This window comes from Trichomycterus rosablanca, chromosome 22, assembly GCF_030014385.1.
Source record: "Trichomycterus rosablanca isolate fTriRos1 chromosome 22, fTriRos1.hap1, whole genome shotgun sequence".
Lineage (NCBI taxonomy): Eukaryota > Metazoa > Chordata > Actinopteri > Siluriformes > Trichomycteridae > Trichomycterus > Trichomycterus rosablanca.
This window is the reverse complement of record NC_086009.1, coordinates 2262697-2289285: the sequence shown is the minus strand read 5'-3', so window position 1 is coordinate 2289285 and position 26589 is coordinate 2262697. Positions and strand designations below refer to the sequence as shown.

The following is a 26589-nucleotide window of genomic DNA, read 5'->3' as shown; positions in this document are numbered from 1 at the left end:
GCTTGTACGCTTTCTCTCTCGCTTTCTGTCCACAAGGACAATAGGCAGTGAAATATATAGAGGTGAGGGAGGGGAGAGGAGGGGAGGGAGAAGAAGAGACCGGATTTTTGTGGTAGTGCTGGTTGGTGTGACCCCCTCCTCCTAGTCCTCCTACTCCTACTCCCCTGCTCTCTGTATCCTCCATCTCCCCCTCCCTCTCTCCCAACCCTTCCTCCATCCCTCCCTCCATTCCTCCCCCCGTCCATTCTTGAGGACTTGCATGTGAAACGGGAGAGATAAACAGACTTGTGCAGCAGGAGAGCACAGGAGGCGAAAAAGAGAGAGGGACACGGGGGAGAGGAGAGAGAGAGATAGTGCATTAGAATTTAGGAAATAACCTCCCTCCCCTCTACCCTTACCCTCCTCTCCCACCCACCTCTTGTCTATCTCTCCATCTTCATCCCTTGTTCTTTTCTTTTTCCCCTCTTTATTCCCCTCGTCTTTTCTGTTAATGGATAGAAATTATCCTGGCGCAGGATTCGGAGATCTGGGCACTGGGACGGGATGGAGTTACGAGAGGTCGGCGAAGGCGAGGTAAGCCCGCTGCACGCGTACACACACACACACACACACAAACACACACACACACACAGATAGACATGCATGTACTCGAGTACACACATGCCGGTCAGGGTGGAGAAATCAACTAGCGGCTGGCTGTTATGTCCATGCAGTGCATGAGTCCGGCTTGGCTGCCGTACCATTTCTCTAGGAATTGTCAGTTAGAAAAGGAGGAGGAGGAGGAAGAGGAAGAGCAGGATCAGAAGGAGGAGGAGGAGGGTAGATCTGAAAAATGCCAGGAATGCGATTGAGAGGGAATGCGCCTTACAGAAGGTAGACCAAGTCTGAGACAGACAGAGGAAGAGAGAGGGGAAAAAAAGAGGGGGGACTAAAGGAACCAGAAGGGGGGATGGGACCGCAGAGTGATGTTGCTTTGGCTAGCATGCTAGCATTATAGAGAAAAAAGCCAAAAATCAAATCACTAACTGGGATCCCGGGAGCTCTGTATTGCATGCTTGTGTGCAAGGCTGCGATCTGTGTGGTGTGGAAGCTAATTGATGGTGTCTTAACAAAGCACCTAGGTTAGACAAGCCAACTAGGTTGCAGGAATCAAGTATCATGCACTATTTCACGATGCAATGGTTGCATTGTACCTTATGTGACTATACTAATATTGCTCCAGCTGTTTGTCTGTGAACAAGCATAGCCAAGTGTTTCATGCAGCAAGCAAATGTTGGTATATGATATGCACATGTGTAGCTGTCTTACTATTAGCACAAAAAGCCCAGGTTCTGTCAAACATCTCTGCAATGCATCACATTTTTGCTTTAGGAATAAAACTCATTAAACAGCATGTCAAATGCCCAGGCAATTAGGCAGCAAATTAAGATATAAGATTAATATAACATACATTACAGTGTTTCACCTTATTATAAGGTTAAGGTGGATCATGTGTTGTAATATACACCAATTAATTTAGTATTACTGTATCCAATTAATACTGTATTCAAGTTTCACTTTGGCATTACCATATGACAGTATGAATGTATGCCTGGTATCAGTCACCTGCGCAGGCAATTATGTACCTAGGTTATATAAGTCTAGGTTATAAACCATTGAGATAAGATGGACCACCTATGAGGATGTAATCTCCAACTGAATTAAACACAGGCACTTCAGTGAAGCTATCTTAATGTGGGGATTTCTCATGATGTTTGCCAGGCAGCACAGGTTAGATGCCACATGAGCGTCACTTTTTATTAACTGGGATTCATTCCTATGATCTATCATCCCACTTCTGTATGTAAAAGTCCTGTTTAAACACAGTACTGGTTTTCTGTGTTTCATACTGTATGTTCTCAGTGTGTCTGCATGGGTTTCCATCGGGTAATCTGGTTTCCTTCCAACTTTTAAAATGGCATCTAGGTGTAAGTAAATGTGCGGTGTGCTGCGATAGAGGGTGTTTTACAGACAGTGTTTCCTTGGCAACCCTGACAGGTAAAAATGATGAATGAATGAATGAATATCACGGCTGTGTCACGTGTTGTCTTGTACTACTACTAGGTTAGAGGCACAGAGCAAAAAATGAATTCATACTGCATATACAAGCATCTAAAGATATAGTCTAATATGGCAGCCTATATAATAGATAATATATATGATTCAGGTGTGTTTCTAAGCAATAGTCAACCATACGAGGCAAATGTTGCGCTTATTTAGGCATAAAGCAGACGGTAACATTCCTTGACTAAGTGCTGGTATGTTTAGCTTCAGCCAACCGTTTACATTACACCGTGATTAGCCTGGTTAGCTAAGCAACCGAAGCTAAAGCAGCTCTAACCGCTAACCCCCTTATTTACACAAAACACAAACCTAAAAACGTTCTCTTACCCTCATTTCAGCTAACAAAATATACATATAATGTAAATATAACAGATATGGTAGCATATTACTAGCCTAACTCGACGACTGGTGGCCGTTCACAGTTCAAAAGCGTCCGCTGACGTACGTTGGCCGTTGCCGTGACAACCACATCAATCACGAAAGCTTACAGTGCCCGCGTGCATTCATGTTCGGCGGCGGCGGCGGAGGAGCTCGCGCCGCAGTGTGTGACTATAGAGAGCGGGAGAAGCAGCGAGGGAGATTAAAATCAGCCTGGTTTCATTTAACAAAGCAACATGTTTCCTTCCATCTGTATTTGTTCACATTATCGTTACTGTATGTGTTCAGATGCAGTCAGTATTACATTGCACGGTTGTGTAATTATATATAGATACAAATGATGAATTAATGCAAGCAAATTATGGCTATTAAACTTCGCTGGCTGGTGCAGTACATTTAAAAACACATCACACATATAGGGGACACATCTATCCTAATATTCACATATGCACAAAATGTCTCCTTTAATATACTGATAAAAAATGATATTATAAATAAATATTCCACTCACTAGCATAATGCATAATGTTAGGATCAGATGATACGACTGGAATGTTTTAGTGTTTTAATATGGCAGGACCCTAGCACCCCCCATCAAATCCTAAATGTTCAATTTATGGCTACAGCTGCTGTATACAGAAGATGGTTATGCATTGTACTATACTGTTTGTACTGCATAAGGTTGAATTGTACTACATAGTTGCGCAACCTGGTGGCACAGCTGGCCAACAACAAGAAGACCCTTGGGGACCTGGGTTTGATAAGGGTTTGGCATGTTTTCCTACAGTTTGTATTAGTACTACTGCTATATTATTATTATTATTATTATTATGTTTAAAAAAATTCAATCTTCCTGAGATTTTAAGTTCCACCCCAGTTAAAGCTTCTGTGACCATGAGTTTAAATCACTGTAATTGTCCTAAACATTGGGGTGGGAAAGCTGACATTTTTGTCTCCCCCACTGATCAAACCAAACATCTTTCCAAGCATCTTTCCAAATGTTGTGTGATATAAAAGACTTGGGTGGGTGGAAACCTGCAATAAAAGCAAACCGAGTAAATATAAATGTGTGTTTAAATCATCTCCATATTCAATTAATCCAGAAGTAATCTTACAAATCAATATCATGCTTCATTTTGCTTCATTTTGTCCATCAGACATTCTGGCCGTACTCCATACTCCATAACTGCAATCATATTGGCACTGACTAAAAATAAGTCCATTTCAGAGGTCCGGTCTGATGCCAAATGTTTTTGTCACTGCATGCTGGTGACAACAGAAGTGGAAGAGAGCTTCTCCACTATCCCACCTTTGATGGGTAAAAGCTTCTGTAACTACCTAATCAGCTGTCCAGTCAGAAATTTGGTTAAGTGTTAAACTATTTTAAGCTCCTTAAAATATTCAGTATTCTGAATTAATGCATGAATCACCTTCTGTTTGTAGTAATTAACTGGGCTAATTAATTTGTGACATGCTTGAATTAGTTGTATTTAGGACAAAACTGCCTAATATGGTAATTAAAATGTACAAATATTTAATGAATGGGCGGCGCAGTAGTGTAGTGGGTAGTGCTGTCTCCTCACAGCAAGAAAGATCTGGGTCTGATTCCTTTCTGTGTGGAGTTTGCATGTTCTCCCTGTGTCCATGTGGGTTTCCTTCCGGTGCTCTGGTGTTGCTCTGGTGTTTCCCCAGTACAAATTGCCCTAAGTGTGAGTGTGTACGTTTGCCTTGGCAACCTGTCGAGGTGTTTCCTGGCTTTCGCCCAATGAATCAGACCCACCGTGACTCTGACCAGAATAAACTGGTGGTAAAACAGACAATGAATGAATTAATGAATGAAAAGCAACCATACTAAAAATAAGTATTTACGAGATGAATGTTTGTGCTTCTCTCCAGAACAGCTCAACAGTGGCTTAAAGATAGCAGCTAATCTCATGGATCTTTAAAAGAGCGATTAGCTTCCTTTTCCAATCACATTTATTAGCCCATTGAAGTTGTTGAGCTAGTTAGTTTAGTAATTCATTTAGTTTTAATAACTGATTCATCCTGATTAGTGTTCTGGTGGAAAAGCACCACCTGAAGAACAGAATTGCGAGGCAGGAAGGAATCCACCCCAGACCAACACAAGGCATCAAACACACTATCACTCACTTACACACTTACTAAACCACTTACACTTACTCCTAGGAGCAATTTTAGTAGTCAAGCTACCTTCTGCAAAGGTTTGGGTGGTGGGAGAAACCCAAAATACGCATACAAAACAACAATTGGGAGAACATACCACAAAGGCAAGGGTTGAAGCCAGTTCTTTAGGTCTCTGGTTCGGTGTACCATCATCAATGTTAAAATTAAAGTGCTTAACATGACTGGTGAGGGAACTTCATAAGCCTTCCCTGCTCCCAAACACACACCAGACCCAGCTTTGGAGGGGGGTTGCTAACATAATCATTTCTGCCTTGTGCCCATTTTTCCTAGCATGTTCTCTGAGCCCACCAAAAAGCCTCACCTGTATACAGCAGCAACAGAAGATTAATGTGCACCTGATACAATTTAACAACAGCTTGTTAAAACGTACGTATTGTGATGTGGGAGGTGTAACAGACCAGGTGAAACCATAAGCTAGATTTTATGTCCAGCTATGCATAACCATTACTCAGCCTCTCCCGTGGACTCTTCCCAATGGGAGTGATTGCTCCTGGGCTGGAGGATGGTTTATGATTGCCTTTCTGAGTCAAGGGCATCTCTTTGCGCACTACAGGCGGGATTGATAGCACCCTGGATCCTTAATGAGCAATCCTGACTCATAAGGCTTCGGATAAAACCTCAGTGCTGCTGTTGCAGCGGCGCCTCAGACCATCGTCTGAGCTAAATGAAAGGAAGTAAAATCACTCCTGTTCTAGTTTTGAGGGCAGAAGTTGTAATTGCTGTTGTATTAAATTAGTAGTAATTTAGAACATGAGTGCTAATATGGGACTGTGTGTGTCCCTCTATTAGGCTGTAATGAAACACACAAAAGTATTAACGTGAACAGGAAATCGTTTAGATGGCAGGTCTGTAACAGCGGCTTTTTGGTTGCAGTTAAATTCACTGTTAATCTGTTGCATGTAAAACCTTTAAGAGGAAGCATGTGCTACACATGCAAATTAATTAAGAACCTATATAATAGGGTGTGTCTCGAATGCTGAATGTTTCTCCTACCTTTTATTTCACTCACCCACACCTATGGACAGTTTAACACAGGTAGTAATTCAGAGTTACGTTATGATCATACTGCAGGGAAAATCACTATGTGGTAACAAGCTACTGAAACTATATGATGGAGCATCCAGGCATCTTAAATATAACATAGATAACCCTTTATCAGTAAAGCACAACATTTCTAATACAGCGGTACCTTGAAACTCAACGTCAGTTGGTTCTGGCAGTGGTGTTGAGTTTAAAAGGCGTTGAGCTTCAAGGTATTTTTTCCCATAAGGATGTTGGGGAAACCTGTTAATGCGTCCATGGTCCTGTGGGACTGCATATATTACCACACCGCTCAAGCCGAGCTCCAAACAAAGCGGCTGTTCATTGTTAATTTGAAATTAGATAAATACATTTTTGAAAAACAAACTGAACACGTTAAGTTTAAGGGTACAAATTTCTTGACGAAGGGTGTTGAGTTTTGAGGTTTAGGGGACATTGAGTTACAAGGTAACACTGTATAGATTAAGAGACTGAATCTCCTTTTGGCATGTTAACATGTTGCATCGGTTGGAAGGCACTGCCATGCATACAGTACAGTTTGGACCTTCTCCTAACAGTGAATTTAATACAAATGCTTTTAGGCAGATGTTCTCTCTCTTTGTCCTCCCATCAACCTGCAGTATATTATTCCACTACCTCACCAGAGACTAGGGTCAAGATGGAAAAGAAATGATTGGCTAAAGGTGTGGGCTGAAGGTGCTGGAGCTTAGTGAAGTTGAATACTGCAGGGAGAATGTAATGCGGAGGGTATAGTTAAACAGCGAACCCTTGAACACGAGCTGACTTGGGTGATGATTACCCACTGTAGAAGTGACAAAATAGAAAATTAGGAAAATATAAATAGTGAGCAGCTGAACCTTGTTTGAGGAATACCCAGGCTAGAGGAAAGAATTAAGATTAGGTAATAAAGAGGGATAAACATAAATAAACACAATATGTGGAAAGAAAGCATAGAGAGTGTTTGCTTATAATCAAGATCTGTTTTTAATTATCATTCTTCATTCTATTCTTCCCTCTTGATCTGTGGACTGTGTTTTCGGGAGTCACATCCGATGAAGTGCTAATTTCCATAAGACTTCTTGTCAATACTGACAGCTTTGATATGGCGAGATCTCAGAAGCTTGTTCACGGTGGATGAATGGACGTCTCGAGACTATAATTACTCATAAGAAGGCATTTTGTTGTAATGAAACATCTGGCTTCTTTTCAAGTGCATGTCGATATGAAATTATAAATACATTCCTTTTTTATTTATTGTTTTATTTAATGGAAATTTCTTTTATGACATCTATCAGTCTGTGGGTGTGGGAGTCAGGGTTATCACGTGTTCAAAAAAGAGCTCTTACCTTCCATTTTCTGAGACATGAGCTCATATTTACTGGGAACCAATTATGCGATTTTGGGCTCCTGGTTACAGATGGCTTTTGTGTTGGTAACAGCTTGTCGGTTTTGCTGATTGAACACAGTTTCAACTAAACTGCATTATTTCCCTTTTAAAATTGCATAAATCTTAGGGTTTCTTAATCAGACATAAGAAAATGTAAAAAAGCAGAAACATTTAGTGATCTACAGAATGAGAGACTTGTCTTAGCAATGTGTCTCACCATGCAGGATTAAAATTAATTTCTTATATGCATTTGAAGTCCAAAATCAGATGTTTCATCATGAATGTATTCCCCCTCCGGATTTCTTAATCTTGCATGAGATATGAGCAGATTTTAATTGTCAAAGACGCTATACAGAAGACATATTAGGAATATGTCCATCAATTGCAAAATGTGTCTGTGAGGCAGTGCAGTGCATAAGCTCTGTCATTCATTCTTATAACTAACTTAGTTCATTAAAGCTTTTTTCCAAGCTAATTACATGAGTGTCTTGCCCTTGAGACGACGTGTATTTAAACAGATGGACAAGCTGTTCAGATTTGATTCCCTATGCTTAAGCTCCAGTTGTACCAATAACAACTAAACACCTTGAGAGAAGAAATAGAAATCCATATCTGGAGTCGTGTTCATGTACAGAGCCCGAGTGAAGGATGTTTCTGACCGAATCGTGAATGGCGGAACAGAACCATATGTGAGCTACTTTGGCTTTGATTTGCATTGTGCTCCTTCTGGCTCCGCGTAGACAAACTGCAGAAAGGAATGACTTGAGTGTGAACTGTCTTTTCTCTCTTTTGGTATAAAGATAGACTGTCTGGTCCGTTGCACTGCTAGTATTAAATGACACCCACCCCCTCACCACGTGCTCGCTCGGTGTGTGGCGTCTGCGGCTTCCCACACTGGCCTCCGAGTGGATCCACACTAACAGAGCTGTAGTCACATTAAGAGCCTGTTGAGGAAGGGGGTTACCAAGGCAATTCAGTCACAGGAGAGCTTTTATCAATGAGAGCTCTGTCTCACCTCAGCAGCATCCAAACCGCTATTGTCAGCTTAACTGGCTACTCTTAGGGACGAGAACAACAGCCTGTAGAGACGCTGGAAGGCAGCTGACGGGCTGAGCTGCGTCAAATCAGTTCGAATCAACAAGTTTGGGTTTGCAGCATAAGACCTGCTGAATGAAAACATTAACCTGGCATGGTTTAATCTTACAGTGTCTTAACTAAAGTTTTCAAAAACCTATTTCTTTTGGAACACATCCTTGCCATCTTAATCTCTTTGCGAGGTCTTTGTGTATGGTATTCATGGAGTCCACAAAACAATAATCATAGAGCACAAACACTGATAAAAACAAGACCTTCTTGTCTTTATTGGAACATGAATTGTGAACAGTACAGAAAAAAACTCTAAATGTTTAAACCTAGATGTGTGTGTTTGTTTGTGTGTGTGTGTGTTTTATCAAGACTGCCAGTCAGAAACTCACTGAACAACTATGGAGAGTCTTTAAAATTCCTTTACATAACAGACTTTATTTATCAAAATGTGAAAAATGACTATCCGTTCTTATAGCTGCCAACAGTGACTCAACCAAGTATCTCTACAAGAGGAATAAACACTTGTGAATTGTTAACATTCAGATCCACTTTCCTTTTGTTTTTTGGACTGAGAGTGTCTGAGTAGAAAATCAAATACAAATACAGATAGAGGATACAAATCCCTGGTTGTACAAATATTTATATGAAATGGGTCTGGTGGATGAATAGAACATAAATGATATTACATACAGGGTATATTTCCACACACAAAAATTTGATCATCGATATTTAAAAGCAAGAATTTAAGTGCTCCAGGGATGTCAAATCAGGCCTTGTTGTTTATAGCCTGGAGGGTTTAATGTGTGCCGGAATAAGGAGCATTTGCATTGTGGTAGCAGACCCTGGGTTTAGGGGTTTAGGATCAATCCTGAGGCTGTTTGAGAGAGGACGATATAGATGCAAACAGGCTGATTAAACAGCTAATCTGTGTTCGTCTCTGGTGGAAAATGGATAAAGCACAGCTAGGATGGGTCATACTCTATACATGGATTTACAAAGTGTGCTGCTCGTCAGGTTCGTTCGTCTGTTTAATTATGTACACTGTGGGACGTAACTCATCAGATAAGGTTTATTGTGTGCCAGTAATGTGCCATTTTTTCTATACCTGATTTCTTTTATCTTTTCAGTCTCATGTATGGGAGCACCAGATCTTCCCATACAGACGCCGAACTGCTTCATCGTCAAGCTTACGCCACAGCACACCCCCTGCAGGGCTATGCTACCAATCACCACCCAGGCAGCTCCGGACAGGGTGGGACGTGGGGTGCCGCAGGCCGGAGCTTAGGTGAGAAACGTGAAACTTTTAAATGAATTTGAGAGTGTGGCAAATGTGCAAAAATAGAAGAATTCAGGGAGGAAAAAATACTGTTTTCATTAAATAATAATTACTATTCTCTTACTCAGGGCTTTCGGGTTTGTTTGATACTGGATTACACCATGCTAGTCCCTCAGGGCCTGATGCTTCAGTAATGAACCTAATCTCCGCTTTGGAATCCAGAGGTCCACAGCCTAGCCCGTCTGCATCCTCCCTCCTTTCTCAGTTCCGTACCCCCTCATGGCAGACTGGTACGTGCTACATTATTTCTATCCTATTGTATTAATAAATACACAGCAAACAGACAGACATTTACATTCATGTAATTTCAACCTGTTGATCCTGATGCTTTTGTCTATCTTCCACTCTGTTGCTATAGCAATGCATACCCCAGCCCCGGCTGAGCTCTTCATCTCCAGTGCTTTGCCTGGATCTGGCTCCTTCCCTTCCTCCTCTGCCTTGTCGGCATATCAGCATCCTGCCTCCTTTTCGGGCCGCTCTTTCCCCGGAGTGACCTCGTCATTGTCTCTCCAGGAAACACCCACCTTCAGCCCAACATCCAATGGCCTCCTTTCCCCTCATGATCCTTTGCTCCACATTAAAACTCCCTCGCAGTCCAGTCTGGGCTTTGACCGTCTCCTTTCCTCACAAAGTGCGGCAGCAGCCTATAGAGGTGCTCAGGAGCCCTCAAGTGCACCTCCGCCTCAGGCATCCGCATCATCCTCTGCCCGCCACTTACCTCCCCATCAGTTTAATCTTCTTTCATCCCAGCTTCAAGACCAGTCATCCCATCTGTACAATCCCTCTGTATTCTCCTCAGCACCCGTTCCCTCACAGACCCCTACTCCTCAAGACAGAGCCATTTCAAGGCAAGACAGCGTGATTAAGCATTACCAGAGACCTTCTCCTGCACAATCTCAGCTGTCCTCCTCCACACCACATCCTCTGCAGCATTATCTTAGCTGTGGGGTGTCAGGGTATCAGCAGATCCCCCACCATCGGCATGGTGGAATGAACTGCAGCCCCCTGGGTAATCAAAGTCCATCGTCTGACCCAAAACCCTCACCCAGATCAGACCAAGTCTACCGTCCCATAGTACAGCCCCCATACAGCTCCTCCTCAACAACCTCATCAACTGCCCCTGGAGGTGGTATTGGGAAAACAGCAAAGAGTTCCAGTTCCAGCAGTGGCTATTCCTCATCCAGCTCTTCTTCATCCAGAACTCCTCACACACCTCCTTCAGCTTCATCTACTACTTCCTCCTCCTCCACTTCCTCTAACCCCAGTGCTTCATCAAGCTCCTCCTCTGCACCCTCAAGACAGCAACCGCCTCCCCAATCTGCACCCCAACCCCCTCCACCGCCCCCACCACCCCTTCCTGTGTCATCCTCTGCAACACAGCAGCCTTCTTCTAAAGCCTGCCTTTCCAATTATGGCTCCCCTGTAGCTCCTGTCAAGTCCACCTCTGGACTTTCTGGTCAAACCCCGCCACAGCAGCACTCGCAGTCATTTTCTCCAAGTCAACCTCCCCCCTCTCACCTGTCTCAGCCTTATGGGGGATTCAGTTCTCCTCAGGCCCAGGAAGTGAGCTCTGGTCCTGGGGGATCAACAAAGGGGTATGGAAGTCTTGGAGCAACAGGACGTTCTTTTTCAGGTGATGGGGTATATGGTTCTGAATCAGGATATGGTTCTTTACCCCCCTCACTTGGAGGAGCAGGGAGTCCTATCGGCTATGATGCTACAGGGCATTCACCTGCTCTAATTGGAGCAAGTTCGGGTACAGCAAGTAGTAGTGCCGGCTCAGGAGGGGCTAGTACCGCTGCTACAGGCAGTAACAGTGTTTCAAATGGTGGGGGTGGAGGATCATTCCACCTTCCAGATTCAAGCCCTTCTCCATCAATAAACACTGGAATCGTACGGCCTGGACTGCACTCACCTGCACCCACCCACCCTGCACAGTCTCCAGGAGGAGCTGGGGGTAGTAAGTACTTGTCCTCGGTCCTCTCCCCAAACTTTTTAACTTCTCCACAGGGGTACTCAGACACACGAGCACCACAACCTCAGACACAGCCTTATCATTCTGCACCACCCAAGAGCAAGTCAGAGTCTGACATGCTTGGCATTGAACGATCCCAAGAGGAGGATGAAGATGATGATGATTTTCTAATTCAACACCTATTGCACTCGCAGAGCCCAGCACCCCATCCTTCTCAGCACCACGCCCAGCAACAGCCACCGCAGGTGACTTCCCAGCAGCAGTCATCACAGCAACAATCACTGACGCAAAGTAGGGAAGGAGTAAAAGGAATGTCTGCCTATGAACTGAACAAGGCATCTGATGAACGTTACCACCTACAGAGTGTCATTCGCACCAATAATGCCACCAATAATGTGGCTGCAGGTGCAACAAACTCCGGACCGGGAACTTGTCTAGAAAACCAGATGGAACTGTCTCTCAAGAAGCAGCAGCACCAAACAAAAACAGATAGACCAGTATCTGGAGCTGGGGCAAACGGAGGTAGAGGGGGAATTGATGGACTTTCTCATTCCCACCAGCATTCCTCTCACATTCACCAACATGATACTCTTGGTTCTGTTGTCCATTATAATAGAGGGGACTCCTATGCTCACCAGACACACCACCACTCTTCACACTCACACACACAGCACTCGCAACTAACACAGCACTCTCACTCCCATTCCCTTTCTCACTCCCATGCAGAACTTAAAAAAAATAATGATCCATCTGATCTACCCTACATGCGAAAAACTCCAGACTTACAACAACGGTCCCAAACTTCCCTTTCCCATCTGGACTCACCGCCTGAGCAGACGCAACAATCTCAACAAGCTCACCTTCTCCAGTCTGTCCTTTCTCAACCCACGCATAACAAGGTCGACACTCAACAGGTCTCCCAGCAATCTCAGCACCCTTTGAGTCAGCAGACTTTAATGGGACCAACTCTTGGCCCTGGAAGTAGTGGAGGAATGGAAACCCAGCCTCAGACCTCTCAGCTTCAGCTCCAGCTTCAATCCCAGTCTTTGGAGTCCCACTATGGATGTGAACTACAGCGAAACCAAAGTCAGTCTACAAGTCAGAATTCTGTCTCTCAACTAGACTTGCTGGAACAGTCTCTCTCTAGAACAAGCAGTCATGAAAATGCAGGGCCCACTGACAGAACTGTCTGTGGTGATGGAACTGCAAATGAACATCAAAGACAGCAGCAACAGTTGCAGCAGCAGCAGCACAGAATGCCCTCACACCACCAGCCCCACCATCCTCCACAAACTCATTCAGAGCTTCATGATTTCCTGAGCGAATCAAATCTGGGCATGTCAGCACCGTCTCACATGCATCACATGGGTTCGCACCACGGACATCCCCAGTCTCACCACCAGACACAGCCCCACCAACACCACCAGCACTCCCATCAGCATCCTCGCCACATTCCGACAAACACTGGAGCTCTGCAACCCCAGGCCCAGCCAAGGGAGTCTGAGCCCCAACTCCCTCAGCCCCAACTAGATCAACTCAAAGAGCACCAGTTTGAAACACAAAGTCCTGTAGGGAAACAAACACAAAGTCAAGGCCAGAGCCAACAGCAGCAGCAGCAGAGGTTTGTGCCTCTGAGCTCTATCTGTTTCCCCGATTCTCTGCTCCAAGATGAAGATCGATCTTTTTTTCCAGGAATGGAGGACATGTTCTGTTCCGAGGACTACAAATCAAGTTGTGCAGGTGGAGCAGGTGCAGCACAAGGAGGGCAGGGCATCGTGTCTGAGGGACAAATAAATGTTCAAGATGGAATAGAGTCAGTTAAGGCAGGTGGAGCGGGTGGATATGAAATGATGGGTCCTCATGGTGACCAGGGATATGGGCCGTACTGTCCCAGTCTTTCAGATTCTGGCAATGGCACCATGCATCTAGATTTGGATTCACTTAAAACTCATGAACTCCCGTCTACTGTAAATACAGAGCAACTGGGCCTGATTCAGTCTCAAACCCCAGGCATGGTGATGGGTGGGACAGGGTCTGGAATAGATGAAACAAGGAACAAAATGATGGGAACGTCAGGTGTAGGAAGTGGTTCTGGAACAGGTGGTCTGACCTCACCCATCTTCTGTTCCTCTAAACCCAAGAAACTGCTAAAGACCAGCTCATTTCACCTTCTGAAGCAGCGGAGGGACCCCAATTCCCAACCACAGACTAAAAAAACCTACGCCCAGGAATATGAATTTGAGGATGACGAGGATAAAGCAAACGTTCCTGCTGACATTAGACTCAACAGTAGGCGGCTCCCAGATTTGCTTCCTGATTTAGTGTCTAGCTGTCGAAAGTCCAGTGGCGGTTCAGGGGTTGGTGGTCTAAGTCCACTAATGGGTGACTTGGATTTCTGCAATTCCTCAGGGTACCCATCTCTTGGGCCTCCTCCACAGCTGCTTCCCCACGATGGTCCAAAAAAGAGGGGTAGAAAGCCCACCAAACCTAAAAGAGAGGGGCCTCCAAGACCAAGAGGTAGACCCCGTATTCGCCCACTTCCTGAACCTCCTTATTGCAGAGGTCTCATGGGCCCGGGTGCCGGGGAGAGCCGGAGAGGACGTGGACGAGGAAGGGGTCGTGGCAAAAAAGACGATCTCATGTTAGAGATGCACCAAGATATAAACAAAGGACAAAATTATCAACAGCAACCTCATCAGCAGCCACCTCATCTACATCATCAACAACAACTTCAACAGCAACATCAGCAGCAACACTTACAACAACAGATGCACCACCATCCACAGTCACAGTCGCATCTTCACCCGCAGCAGCAACACATGCACCAACAGCAGCACTTACATACACAACACCATCAGCACTTACATCAACAGCAACAGCATCACACTCAACAGCAGTATCAGGAGCCCATCAAACCAATTAAGGTCAGTCAAAATGCTGCAATTTACAATTTAAATAACGTAACAACACTGTACAGTTATACAGTTATACATGTTTAAAATTGCTTTTTCTCTTCATCTCTAGATCAAGCTACCTATTCGCTCAATGCCTTCATCAGAATCGCTCTTGAGGACGGACTCCTTGTCGAGCACGGACCCTGTTCTGTCTGACGGCTCTGTAGGATCCGCACCATCCCTCGGCCTGAGCCCTGGACCCACATCAGCACTGGATATAAACAGAGCTGATATGAACCGTGGTCAGGATAAGATGAAGCAGAAGGATCAGGAGGTACAGCAAATTGATCAAATAGAACAAGTTGGAGTTTTTTTCTAAAGTTCACCTTTGTCCTCTTAAAGCTTATGACATTAATTCCTCAAACATCAAAATATAATAAGAAAGAAAGTCTCCTAAACAGTTACTACTAAGCATGCCAAACCCTGTGAAATAAATGTAAATGAATTAAAGCACAGTTAGTAATCGGTATATGTATCATTAAACTGTAATCATACACACACTATATGGATAAAAGTATTGGGACAACCGTTTTAATTCTAATAATGTGTTTTAGCCACAACAATTGCTAACAGAAAAGTATATGCTCCCAACTTTGTAACAGCAGTTTAGAGAAGACCCTACTGTTCCAGCATGAGCCCTGACCTCAGCCCGACCGAGCAGCTTTGGATTGAACTGGAACATTAGTTGGAATTAGTTGAGGCTTTCTTGACCAACATCAGTGCCCAGACATAAAAATGCACAATAGACATAGGTTCATAGTATTGTGAGAAGCCTTCTCAGAAAAGAGGCTGTTAGTGTATCTGAAACGATCACACAGTGGCAACTTTATTTTAATACCATTTGTTGTTGAAGTGGGATGTCCAGCAGTGTCATGGTTATTCCACATATGCTATGATTTTGGTATTTTATTACCAATCATTTCTTCATATCAGGACGGACTGCCTGGAAAACCACTGGAAGAAGTCATAAATTATATTTCTGCGTACTAGGTTTTGCATTTAGATGCTTATAAATAAAACGAAATATTTTTATTGATAGGTGTTTTTTTTAGGAGAAATACAATGTAATGCTTTCTGTGTTTGCACGTGTGTTTGTATGATTGTGAAACATAATAGAGTTCTGAAAGGGTTTAAATTAGGGATGTTTCGACTCTAAATCATGTGGGGGTTTTTTTTGTTTGTTTTTTATACATTTTCTCCCCTTTTTCTCCCCCTTTAGCGCGTCCAATTGCCCGATTGTGTCACGCTACCTCTCCGCCTATGCCGATCCCTGCCCTGACCGAGGAGATCGAAGCTAACCCACGCCCCCCCGACACGTGGGCAGCAAGTCACATGCATCTAATCACCCACACATTGACGAGTGTTGTGCCACCTAGCGTTGTGTATGGAGAGACACACCCTAAGAGCACTCTTTCCTCATCTCTGTGTAGGCTCCTCTAATCAGCCAGCAGAGGTCGTAATTGCACCAGTCTGACACAGAGAGACCCATATCCGGCTTAGCCCCGCCCATCTGAACAACAGGCCAATCGTTGTTCATGTGACCGCTCAGCCTCAGCCGGCAAGGCAGAGCTGAGATTCGATACGATGTATTCGAGATCCCAGCTCTGGTTGCAGCATGTGTTTTTACCGCTGCGCCACCTGAGCGGCCTAAATCATGTGTTTTTATTGTCCAGCACTGGCCTGTAATGCTGGGTCATATCACATAAGAATTTACAAGGTTTTTGATCTGATCCACTGTCACATTTATACTGTGAACTATTAGACAAACTGCCTCAGAGTGAGTCTACGTTGTGCCTACAAATTTTTGAACAGCCGCAGAGAAATGACTCAGTTGTCAGTATCTCATCAGTATCTGCCAGTACTGCTGATATCTGACGATGCTGAGGTTTAATCGTGACACTGAGCCAAAACAGAACCGTATTAGAACATCGCTAGTCAGATTGTTATAAAATCTTATTTGCATAAGACATTTATATGGTTCTCTTATCATCCCATGACCAAACTTAACATGTTTAATCCTCCTAACAATTATAGTTCTGCAGATAATTAAAACTTAAATGTTAAACTCATCATTAAGATGAAAACGTCGGTGTGTATTGCACACTTAGACAATCTGTGTTTTTAGTCTATTATTCTCATGAATCAGAAATCACTAAAACTTTATTCGTAGCGTTCCTTCCTCCGTGCCTTTGTGTACATTTGCACTTGTGAAATCTCTCTTGTTGCCTCAGCAACAGGTAACCTCAGAAGAGAAGCGAGGAATAAGAAACAGGAATGTAATGCATGGATTATATGTCTTTATTGCACATGTGATGTGAAGATATCTGGATTTTTTTTCCCTCACAGATGTCCTGGGAGAGAGACATGGATGAGCAGTTAACGCCAGAGACCTGGGCGACCATGCAGAAATTGTCCGGCTCAGTAAGAAGATTGTTTTAATATCAATTAGGAATTGTGAGATTTATTAATAGTCACCCAGTTGTGCAGATGCACGGAATATTTTGATAATATCAGAATCCTATGCATGTAAAGACTAATAATAGGGATTATTAAAGCCATGCACGTGGACTGCATTGTCCTCGGCGTGCCCGTGTTTCTGGCTCCACTAGAGGGAGCAGTACAATTCAAGTATGTGATGATTGACAGCCTGCCATGATCTATCTGTTCTTTATAAAAAAATGAAATAGAAAAGGAGGAGAGAGAGCAGGCTGTTGCCAGGGTAGCTGTTGCCACGGTTACTCATTCATAGTAACCACCATCCAGCCCCCTGCTGTATTACCTCCCCGTAGACACACCTAATACACCGCGCTCTGCAAAAGTATTCGGTCCTTTAATCAATTATCCCATTTTGTTCTATTACCAAAATTACATTTATTTCCCTCAGGCAGCATTTTTAGCTCCAAGCACGGCAATTTAAAACAAATCATTCTGTGTGGTATTATTTTATTCAGGAAAGCATTCTCCAGAATAATAGATTATAAAATATAATATATATTATACATATATATGTGTGTGTTTGTGTGTGTGTGTATGTACATACAGATATATATAACTATATAATCAGATGCACTGTTTTAATAGTATTGAACTGGGGTCTAAAATCCAGTTACTCCAACAGAGGGACATACCTGTTTAGGTCTCAAATATGCAGAACAACAAATGCATTCATTGTAAGCGGTCCAATAATAAGGATGTTAAATTAGCGCAAAGCTCCCACACACTGCATTGTTAAAAGACGTCTGTCTGTATGCAGCAAGAAAAAGAAAACCCAGTGAGAGAAAAGTTGGGTAGCTGGAAGCAGCAGTCAGTCGAGCATATCACCAGCTTTGCAGAGCCCAGGCCTGGATGGAGGGTGGCACAAAAGAGGCCAGAAATGTGAAAGAAATGTGAAATCACAGTTCTGCGACTGGTCCGAAAGCCTGCAGTGACTCAGTTATGATGCTGCATAAGATGTTTTGGTCACAGGGACGAAATGTTTGCTTATCAAACAAAATGTAAATTAGGTTTCTGCATGCAAAGCATGTGTAGTAGTGAATTAAAACTGTAAGAGCCTGCTAGTGAAACCAGCAAAACGGTCTAAAACGTATTACAAAATATTTAAAGCTGATCTTTTGAAGTTCCTGTGTTCCAGGGGCTGAATGGTTTTGGAAGTAATTGTGTTCTTAATTTCATGACAATTTAGTTGTTGTCAGTCGTTGTAATCCCTTCCTTAAAGACCTGAAACAAGTCATTTGTAATTTTATTACCCGCCGCTAGTACATCCCTGTAGGGCAGCTAGATAGGCTTTGAGTAAGTCCTTTGTTGACATAAACTGTACTAATTTAGGATGGGATAACAAGGCAAATTATGCTGACTTGGCCCTCCTGCCACAGGTATTTGTGGAATAATAGATATATAGAATCCCAGTGACAGGGTACAACATTAGTTGCATCATGTGGGGTACATGAAATTGACTGCAGAGGGAAACCTTATAAAATATTATCTGGTCAACTTTAATTGTAGGTCTTGCTTCTGATTTCTTGTATGCTTAACATATTGTTTCTTTCTTTTCCTTGAAGCCTCAAACTGAGGACAAGACATCCGAGCTGAAGTCTGGCTTCATCACTTCCTTTCTGGACTTTCTAAAAACAGAGAAGAAGCCACAACCTGGCCCGCTCCTCATGGATGAATCCGGCGCCGCAGACGAACCCTCTGTGAAGGGAGGAATTTGTCCTCTATCATCCCCTCCACCTCCTTCCCCGCCCTCATCTCCACCAACTTTTGAAGACACGGAGGGTGAGGGTGGTCTCGCACTTAGTAACTGCCCTTCGCCATGCAAGCGCCTGGATGAAGAACTCAAGAGGAACCTGGAAACGCTGCCGTCCTTCTCCTCAGACGAGGAGGACTCTGTGAGCAAGAACCAGGATCTGCAGAAGAGCATCTCCTCAGCAATCTCTGCCCTTTACGACACACCCCACAGCCTAGCCACGATTCCACCTCCTCCCACGACGTCTCTTCCTCCCGATGACGCCCAGCCTCTCAACACACCGCCTCCGATTCCTGTCGCAGACTCTCTGTCTGATCTCGAGACTCCCGTGTCGACCCATGAGCAGGATTTACACTCCCAGCTAAACTCCCAGCACTACAAACATGATCCAGAGAATGACGATGTACCTGAGAGGAATAACGGGTCGGAGGACCTGCCAGAGGAAACAATGCAGCAAGAGGAAAACAAAGTGATGGAGGTACAGGAACATTTAATAAAAGACAAAACTGTAGAGCAAAGAACAGAGAAAGACAAAGGAAGGGACGAGGAGGCGGAGGAGAAGGAGTGTGGTGGGCTCAGCGCTCCCAAAATTGATGGTAGGTGTTTTCATTCCTCCAGGTTAAAATGATCAGGGATTGGTCAAAGATTTGTAGTCAAAATATAGTAATAGCAAAGGTAGGTGGGATGAGTTGATCTAGGTTTATTTTAACCTTAAAATTGTAGTCCAACAGATATCAAGAGCGCATCCTTTCAAGAGATATAATGAGTGTAATCTTTTTTATTAAATGAAAGGAACTGGTTATTATTAAGCAGCCAAACTTGTAAATCACAGTTTAAAAACAAATTAGCTCATGAATCCCACCAAGGTCCCTCCAAAGTCACATTACACCAGAACTGCCCAGTTGGAAATCTGGTTTGTTTCTTGTTTTAATTATTTTTACCCCCGTTTTCCTTTTACAGACTCTTTATCCGAGCCCTCGGCTACCTCTGGTCCTGCTCCACCTTCCCCTACAAGTCTTTCTCCCTCCACTCCTACTTCATCTTCTCCATCACCCCTTCCTCCGCCTCCACTCTCGCTTCCGTCGCCTCTTCCCGCCCCCGAGGAGAGCCCACAGCCATCGCCACAGCCCCAACCACTAAAGCATCCACTGGCCCAACCCCAGCTGCAGCCTCTGAGTGCCTCCCTGCTCCATCAGTCTCTTCCTCCCAGCCCTTCTCCCCCTGCCCTACCCTCTCCATCTCCTCCACCTCCCACTCTCCCTCCATCTGCCACTCCTCCGCCGTCTTCCTCACCTCCTCCGCCTGCAGAGTTGCCCCAGCCTTCACCTCAGACACCACCTACCCCTGACGACGCCCCTGCCCCTCAGATCACCTCCCTCCATCTGGCCAAAAAGCAAGACAACACTGCGATCGCCGGAGAGAGCGAAGACGAAGACAGCGAGAGCGGCGGCGAGGGAATTTTCAGAGAGAGGGACGAGTTCGTCGTGCGCACCGAAGACATCGGCACCCTCAAGGTAATCTGAGTTTATTAACCTTTTTAAACATCTGTTAACATCAATTACCGTGAGGGGTTTCAAGTTGATGAGTTTAATTTGTACGTGATGTTGTGTGGTTTTGGTTTATACTGAGCTTGATCTCTCATCCTCCCTTATTCACATCCTCTCTTACTGTTCTCTTTTTCTTTGTGTTCCTCATTAAGCTGGCTCTGCAGACAGGAAGGGAGCCTCCACCAATTTGGAGAGTGCAGAAAGCCCTGCTGCAGAAATTTGCTCCCGAGATTAAGGACGGCCAACGGCAGTTCTGCGCCACCAGCAATGTGAGTGGTGCAATCGCTTCCTCCTCCCTGACCTCCTCAAACAGTGAGGGAGGCTTTTCATCATCTGTTTGCCTGTCTGCTTCTGCCTGCTGCCAATTCTTTTGTGAGTCATGAAATGTTTGTTCTCGGTTTAACCGTGCTTCCTCTCTGTCTGTCGATTCGCACCAGTACCTGGGCTACTTCGGTGATGCCAAGATGCGGTACCAGAGGCTGTACGTGAAGTTCCTGGAGAATGTAAATAAGAAGGATTATGTGAGAGTGTGTTCACGGAAACCATGGCACAGAGCAGGCATCACGCTCAGGTAGTCTGATTTAAAACATTCCTGCATGTCAGTGAAACAGATGGATGACTTTGAGTCCAACATGAAGCAAAATGTTTTTCTTTTTCTATTTAGACGCCAAGCACTCCTTAAGCCTGCACCTACCGTCCGCAGTCAAACTCCGCCACGCGTGGAACGTGAGGACAGAGAAAAAGTAAGAGAAAGAGAGCGACAGCGAGAAAGAGAGCAGCATGAACTGAGGGAAAGAGAGAGGGCCAAAGAAAGAGAAAGGAAGGAGAAGGAGGCCGAACAGAGGGAGAAAGAAAGGCAAGAAAGAGAGAAAGAAAAGGCAAGAGAGCGAGAGCGCGAGAGGCAAAGACTGCAAGAACGGCAAGAGAGAGAGCAGGAGAAACAGCTGGCTAGGGAGCAAGGGAAAGAGGAGAAAGAGAGAGAAAAGCAGCGAGAGAAGGAAAGGGAGGAGACAGAAAGGGAGAAACAACAGGAGATGGAGAAAGAAAAGGAACGAGAGAAGGAGCGAGCAAGGGAAAAGGAGAAACAAAGAGAGCGAGAAAAAGACGAGAGGGAGAAACAACGAGAAAAGGAGAAAGAGCAAGAGAAGCTGAGGGAAAAAGAACGAGAGAAGGAACAAGAGAAGGAGAAAGAAAGAGAAAGGGAAAGGGAAAAGGACCGGAAGCTCCAGGTCAGGCAGAATCAGGAAAAGCCTGAGAGGAGAGGAGGCGCAGCGGAGCGGGGCAGGGTGAAAGACGAAAAGAGAGGAGGACCAGGAGGAGAGAAGAGAGTGGATAAAACCAGGAGCAGGCCAATGAAAGTGAAGGCAGAACCACCACCAAAGAAGAGGAAGAGGTGGCTGAACGATGTTCCCTCCTCGGACTCCGACTCCTCTCCATCGGCTAGTGAGGATGAAGGTGATTGTTTGTGATGCTTTGTCATTTACATAATTTTCTTTTAAATGTATCATTAACTTTAGCAGTCGCTTTTATTCAAAGTTACTTACAATTCAAGCAGCTGAGGATTAAGTATCTGGCTCAGTTGCCCAACAGTGGCAACTTGGCAGTGGTGGGGCTTGAACTGGCAGTCTTTTTTGTATCAGTACTTTTACACTGAGGCATTCTTAGTGGTGCTGAAATAATTTTTTTCTGCTCCCTGACTGTAAAACACTGGTTCCTCCATCCTGTTCATTATTGTAGTAAGTTTTTACTTACACTTTCAGTTAATTATTCACACACACCGACAGCTCACTCACACCTAGCAGCCAATTCACCTTCCTCATGTTCTCAGGTGGGAGAATCCAGAGTGACTGAAGGAAACGCACACGGACATGGAATTGAAACCAGGTCCCCAGGACCCATGTTGCTCTTTGGCACCCACACCACTTTCCAACAGCTGTCTATCAATGATGCATTTACTGTCGTCTCTGTGGGTGTCCCAGGCTCCATAAATAGGAGAAAGAAATAAAGTGGCTGTGAGCCTGAAAGCTGATTGGCTCTCCTCTGCTGTATGTGTGGGATAATGTAATTTAGTCTCTGCTATCAATCGCGCACTATCAATCATGCACTGTCTGTTGGCCAATGATTGAGCTGCGCAATGACACGGAACAGGATGGCCAAAGAAAGTGATTGGCTGGAATTGTTAGTCTGCCAAATATTGCTAATAAAAACATTCTAGCATAAATATTAATACAGGTCTTATGCTCAAGTGCAACATTATAAACAAATGTTGGACCAAACAGGTCTTAAACGATCCACTATTTTTTGGGTATAAAGAAGACTTTTTAGTGTTAAAGTGCTGTTTTTGTGTTGCTCTCAGGCTCTGTACGCAGTGTAATAAACAGTCGGGCGATGAGAGAGATGTTCCGCAGCTATGTGGAGATGCTGGTGAGCACAGCACTCGATCCCGACATGATCCAAGCCCTGGAGGACACCAACGGTAAGAACCACGAAGAGAATCCGCCAACAGAACGACTTAATGAATTCATGCAGGAGAATTTTTTTCCACAAAGAAATCTTACATCTCATGACAAACCAACAGATGCTAATGTCTTCATCTTGTTTCTAGATGAGCTTTATCTCCCACCCATGAGAAAAATTGACAGCATTCTGAACGAACAGAAGCGCAGACTGCTGAGGAGGGTGAACATGAGCACCCAGCACCAGGTATCGAAGTCTGCTTCTGCCATTTCCTCAAATAATTTCCAAATAATAGAACATAATAAAAAGGATTAGTGGAACAAATAACTGTAGCTTTTGATTCGTCTCAGCCAGTTCCTTTTGTTTATGTCGTGCAGGAAGCTCTGCACATGTATCCTCAGATAAGCGCAGATGCTTTGGAATCTGGCACAGTGAAAGTGCGCCTCGGCGGGGAAGGATACAACCGCAAAACGCTCAGCCGTGTCAAAAAGAGTCTGCCCAAACAACAGGCAAGAGACATTTCATGCGACACTGATAAAAGCTGTTTAAAACTTTAAAACTTTGATTTCTGCAACTGCTCTGTGTTGAATAATTGGATTTTTGGAATATGTTTTTTTTTTCATCAATATAATTTCTTTTTAGTTGCAGAAATCAAGACCATAACAGTAAATACAAATAAAAGTCTATGTAAACTTTTGACTGTATATAGTGACCTTGGATTTGTTATTTGTTTTAAATATTTCATACTAATTTTACTTCTTTCTTATTCCTGTGGCGTTCAGGACCTAAAGCTTTCGACAGAGATGTGCCGAATCTACAGTCTCTATCACTCTCTGCATCATTATAAATATCACACCTTTCTGCACTGCAAGAAGGAGGTACGGCTTTGCTTTGTATGGATCTGTAAAATAATAATACCCAACTTGGATATGTCAGTGGGTAGGTTGCCCACCTAGACGGATGTAGCATAAATGTGGCTAATCAGCTGACATCTCGAATTCACGAGTTCAAATCTCAGCTCTGCTATGGCATACCAAATAACTGGCTCGTCCAAGAGTGGGAACGTTGGGAGGGATTCATCATGACTGCTGGAATTACGACTTCTGCTAGCTGTTTAATGCAGCAGATAATCGAAAGACAGGGGATAATAGAGATTGGTGCATGATTCTCTGTGTTATACAGATCTCCATATGAACCTGCCTCGTGAAGGTGATAAGAAGTGGTCGGCTACTTATAAAAGAAAAATAAATACATTAATTAAAAGCATAGGAAGTATTTAATGACTGGTGAAATTCTTACTTTGGGTATGGATCAAAGAACCTGTTGACAGTTAAGAAGCAAAGCTACTGTCATCTTATTCACATGCAGTTATAAATAAAACCCTTAATAATTAGTAGCAATGAGAGTTTAACAAATAATGCTACATACTACACATTACTAACATTACTAAATAATGATGCAGTTCACTAAATTAAACTGTTTAAAAGCTAAATCATATTCCTACATGCTAACATGTTAAAAGCGAGAAAAAAAACCCCCGACAGTGCTAACTAATGCAAGACGCTAGTTTTCGTTTTGATATTTTGCTTTGGTAAATATCACATTGCCACCTTGTGTTCATCGCATGAAGCTTTGGAAAATATAAAAGGACGTTTTAGCTTTTGTTGCTCTTTTTCTTGATATCAAAAATCAAATTCTTGTACATGTACAAACATATAAACATATATAGCAATAAAAGCTCAAATGTTAGCTCTAGCCTTATTCGTTTAAATGGGGCTTGGTGACTGTCATGCTTCTCCCCAGCATTGTTGGGTACTTTACATTAAAAATGTAGTAAACTAAGCTTTAAATTACTTTAAAATACAGGAGTTTAGCTACATCACAGCTTCAAACACACAAGCAACACAAAACAATTGCTTTATTCCAGACCAGGAACTTTAAATTCAACTCTTTGTTCTTATTGTCCAGAATCAAGTATTTTAATTAATTCAATACTCATGAAACCGAGGTTAGAATGAACTTGTTATATTCCTGTGTGTGTGTGTGTGTGTGTGTGTGTGTGTGTGTTTAATTAATTTATATTAGAGAACCTGCTAACAGAAAAGTTTTAATATGTGCAACACATTGTTCATTTAAAAATGTATTTAATACATTTAAATTTTTCAGGTTTCATGTTTTTTCATTGTTTTATTATGGTCAGGGTTGTGGTGGGTCAGGTTTTCTTGGAACTACTGGGCACAATGCAGTAACACGCCCCGTACAGTACGCCAATCAATAGCTCAATAGCTCAAATTATGTCTATATGCAGATGCCTGACTGGCCTATAGCAACACCAGGGATTCGAACCCTGGATCCCAGCGGTAGTGGGCTTGCATAATTTACCACTGTGCCACCCAAGCAACTTTTTGAATTGATGTTATGTTTTTGAAATATCCATGTGGCTTCTATGGAGTTCTGTTTCAGTTCTTAGAAGCCTGGTGTTCTAGTTAGCTGTTTTTAAAATAGTTTATTTTCTTTTCGAACTGATCTCTGGTACAAGCTACTACATTTATACGTAGAAGCATGACAAGCTCAGTACAGAGAAATGCAGTTAAACTAATAGCTTCACTGCTTGTAGTGACTCTGCTACCCAGTCACGTACCCTAGGAGTTCTGGATTTTGATCTAATGATCTAAGTTGCAAAAATCATGTGACAGTCGCCAGTGTAAACAAATACGCCAAATGCCAGCATGGTTGCAGATGTGCAGAAGTGAAATGTCGCCTTCTTAGTTTTTTTTCTATTTTTTCTTCCTCTGTCTCAGACGGACAGTATAGAGCAGTCTGCGGACGATGACCCCGGGCAGGAGGAGGTGGTCCAGCAGTGCATGGCCAACCAGAGCTGGTTGGAGACTCTTTTCAACTCCTTTTTGGAACTGCTCACCCTCAGCAACAAGTCATAGGGGGCAGAGGTCAAAGCGTGCTTTGAGAGGGCACGAAGCAGGACGTTGGATCGTATGAAGTTCCTGACCCGGTGTTTGAAGAGCGAGCAGTGATTTCTGCTCTAGCATTGTGACTTGAAGAGTTTTTTTTTTTTTGCATTTTGTTTTTTGTATGATGTGATAAAACAGAAAGCGGAGAAGAAAAAAAAGAACGTGTGAATACGTGAAGCTTGTAAAGACAGTGCCAAGGGGAACAGGGTTAGAGCCTCGTGTTTTGGCAGAGGTGAGCTTTGAACATGATGTTCCATGCACACTCTTAAATGTATAAATATGTATGATTGATAATTATGATTTGTATTATTTATACAAGGACATTTGTAACATCCCCTTTAAGACAAAAGCTGGGGGACGATTGCTGTTATTATTTTGAATAATAATACATGTTTTATTAAGGTGTACATAAAATGGCCCTGCGCCTTTTCTGCTCCTGAAAAAACTCACTGAAAAAGGGGGCTGGATGATGTGGACTTAAAGGGAGAGTTTAATCTATGTGATGTCATTTTTTCTCAGAAAAAAGAGCAAGGAATAATGTATTTAAAGTTAAAAAAGTGTTTTTTTTGTTTGTTCTTTAAAAGAAAAAAAGGGAAATCGTGTATCTGTTGGTTTTCTCAAAGAAAGCGCCATAGTGCAGAGGGGTGTAACAATTTTTAATGTGAAAATGTCTGTGTTTGTTTTCTATCTGTTGGTCGTTTGCTATGATAATTATTCTTATTCTTATTCTTAATATCATATTAATTATTGTTATTATTTTGGAGCTCCGCCTATTTCTTTGATCTCTCTGTAAATACTGTACAGTTGCTTCAGTCTCAAGCTCCCATTCAGTCTGACAGCGAGCGCGCCTGTAACTGACAAACGCAAATAAAATCAGAGAAATGTTGAAGCGATGAAAATGGTGA

The 26589-nt window shown here is 43.4% G+C and overlaps 1 protein-coding gene across 1 annotated transcript; it reads left to right on the top strand.

The window, feature by feature from the left end:
• Positions 1-202: 202 nt before the first annotated feature.
• prr12b (proline rich 12b) lies at positions 203-26589 on the top strand. The gene is made up of 16 exons (XM_062984746.1): positions 203-573; positions 9328-9485; positions 9605-9766; positions 9895-14435; positions 14536-14739; positions 16812-16886; positions 18524-19307; positions 19672-20225; positions 20411-20527; positions 20696-20829; positions 20923-21713; positions 22615-22734; positions 22864-22961; positions 23093-23224; positions 23498-23593; positions 25517-26589. Exons 1-16 carry the CDS (start codon positions 491-493, stop codon positions 25652-25654), a joined length of 8187 nt encoding a protein of 2728 aa, XP_062840816.1. The 5' UTR covers positions 203-490; the 3' UTR covers positions 25655-26589.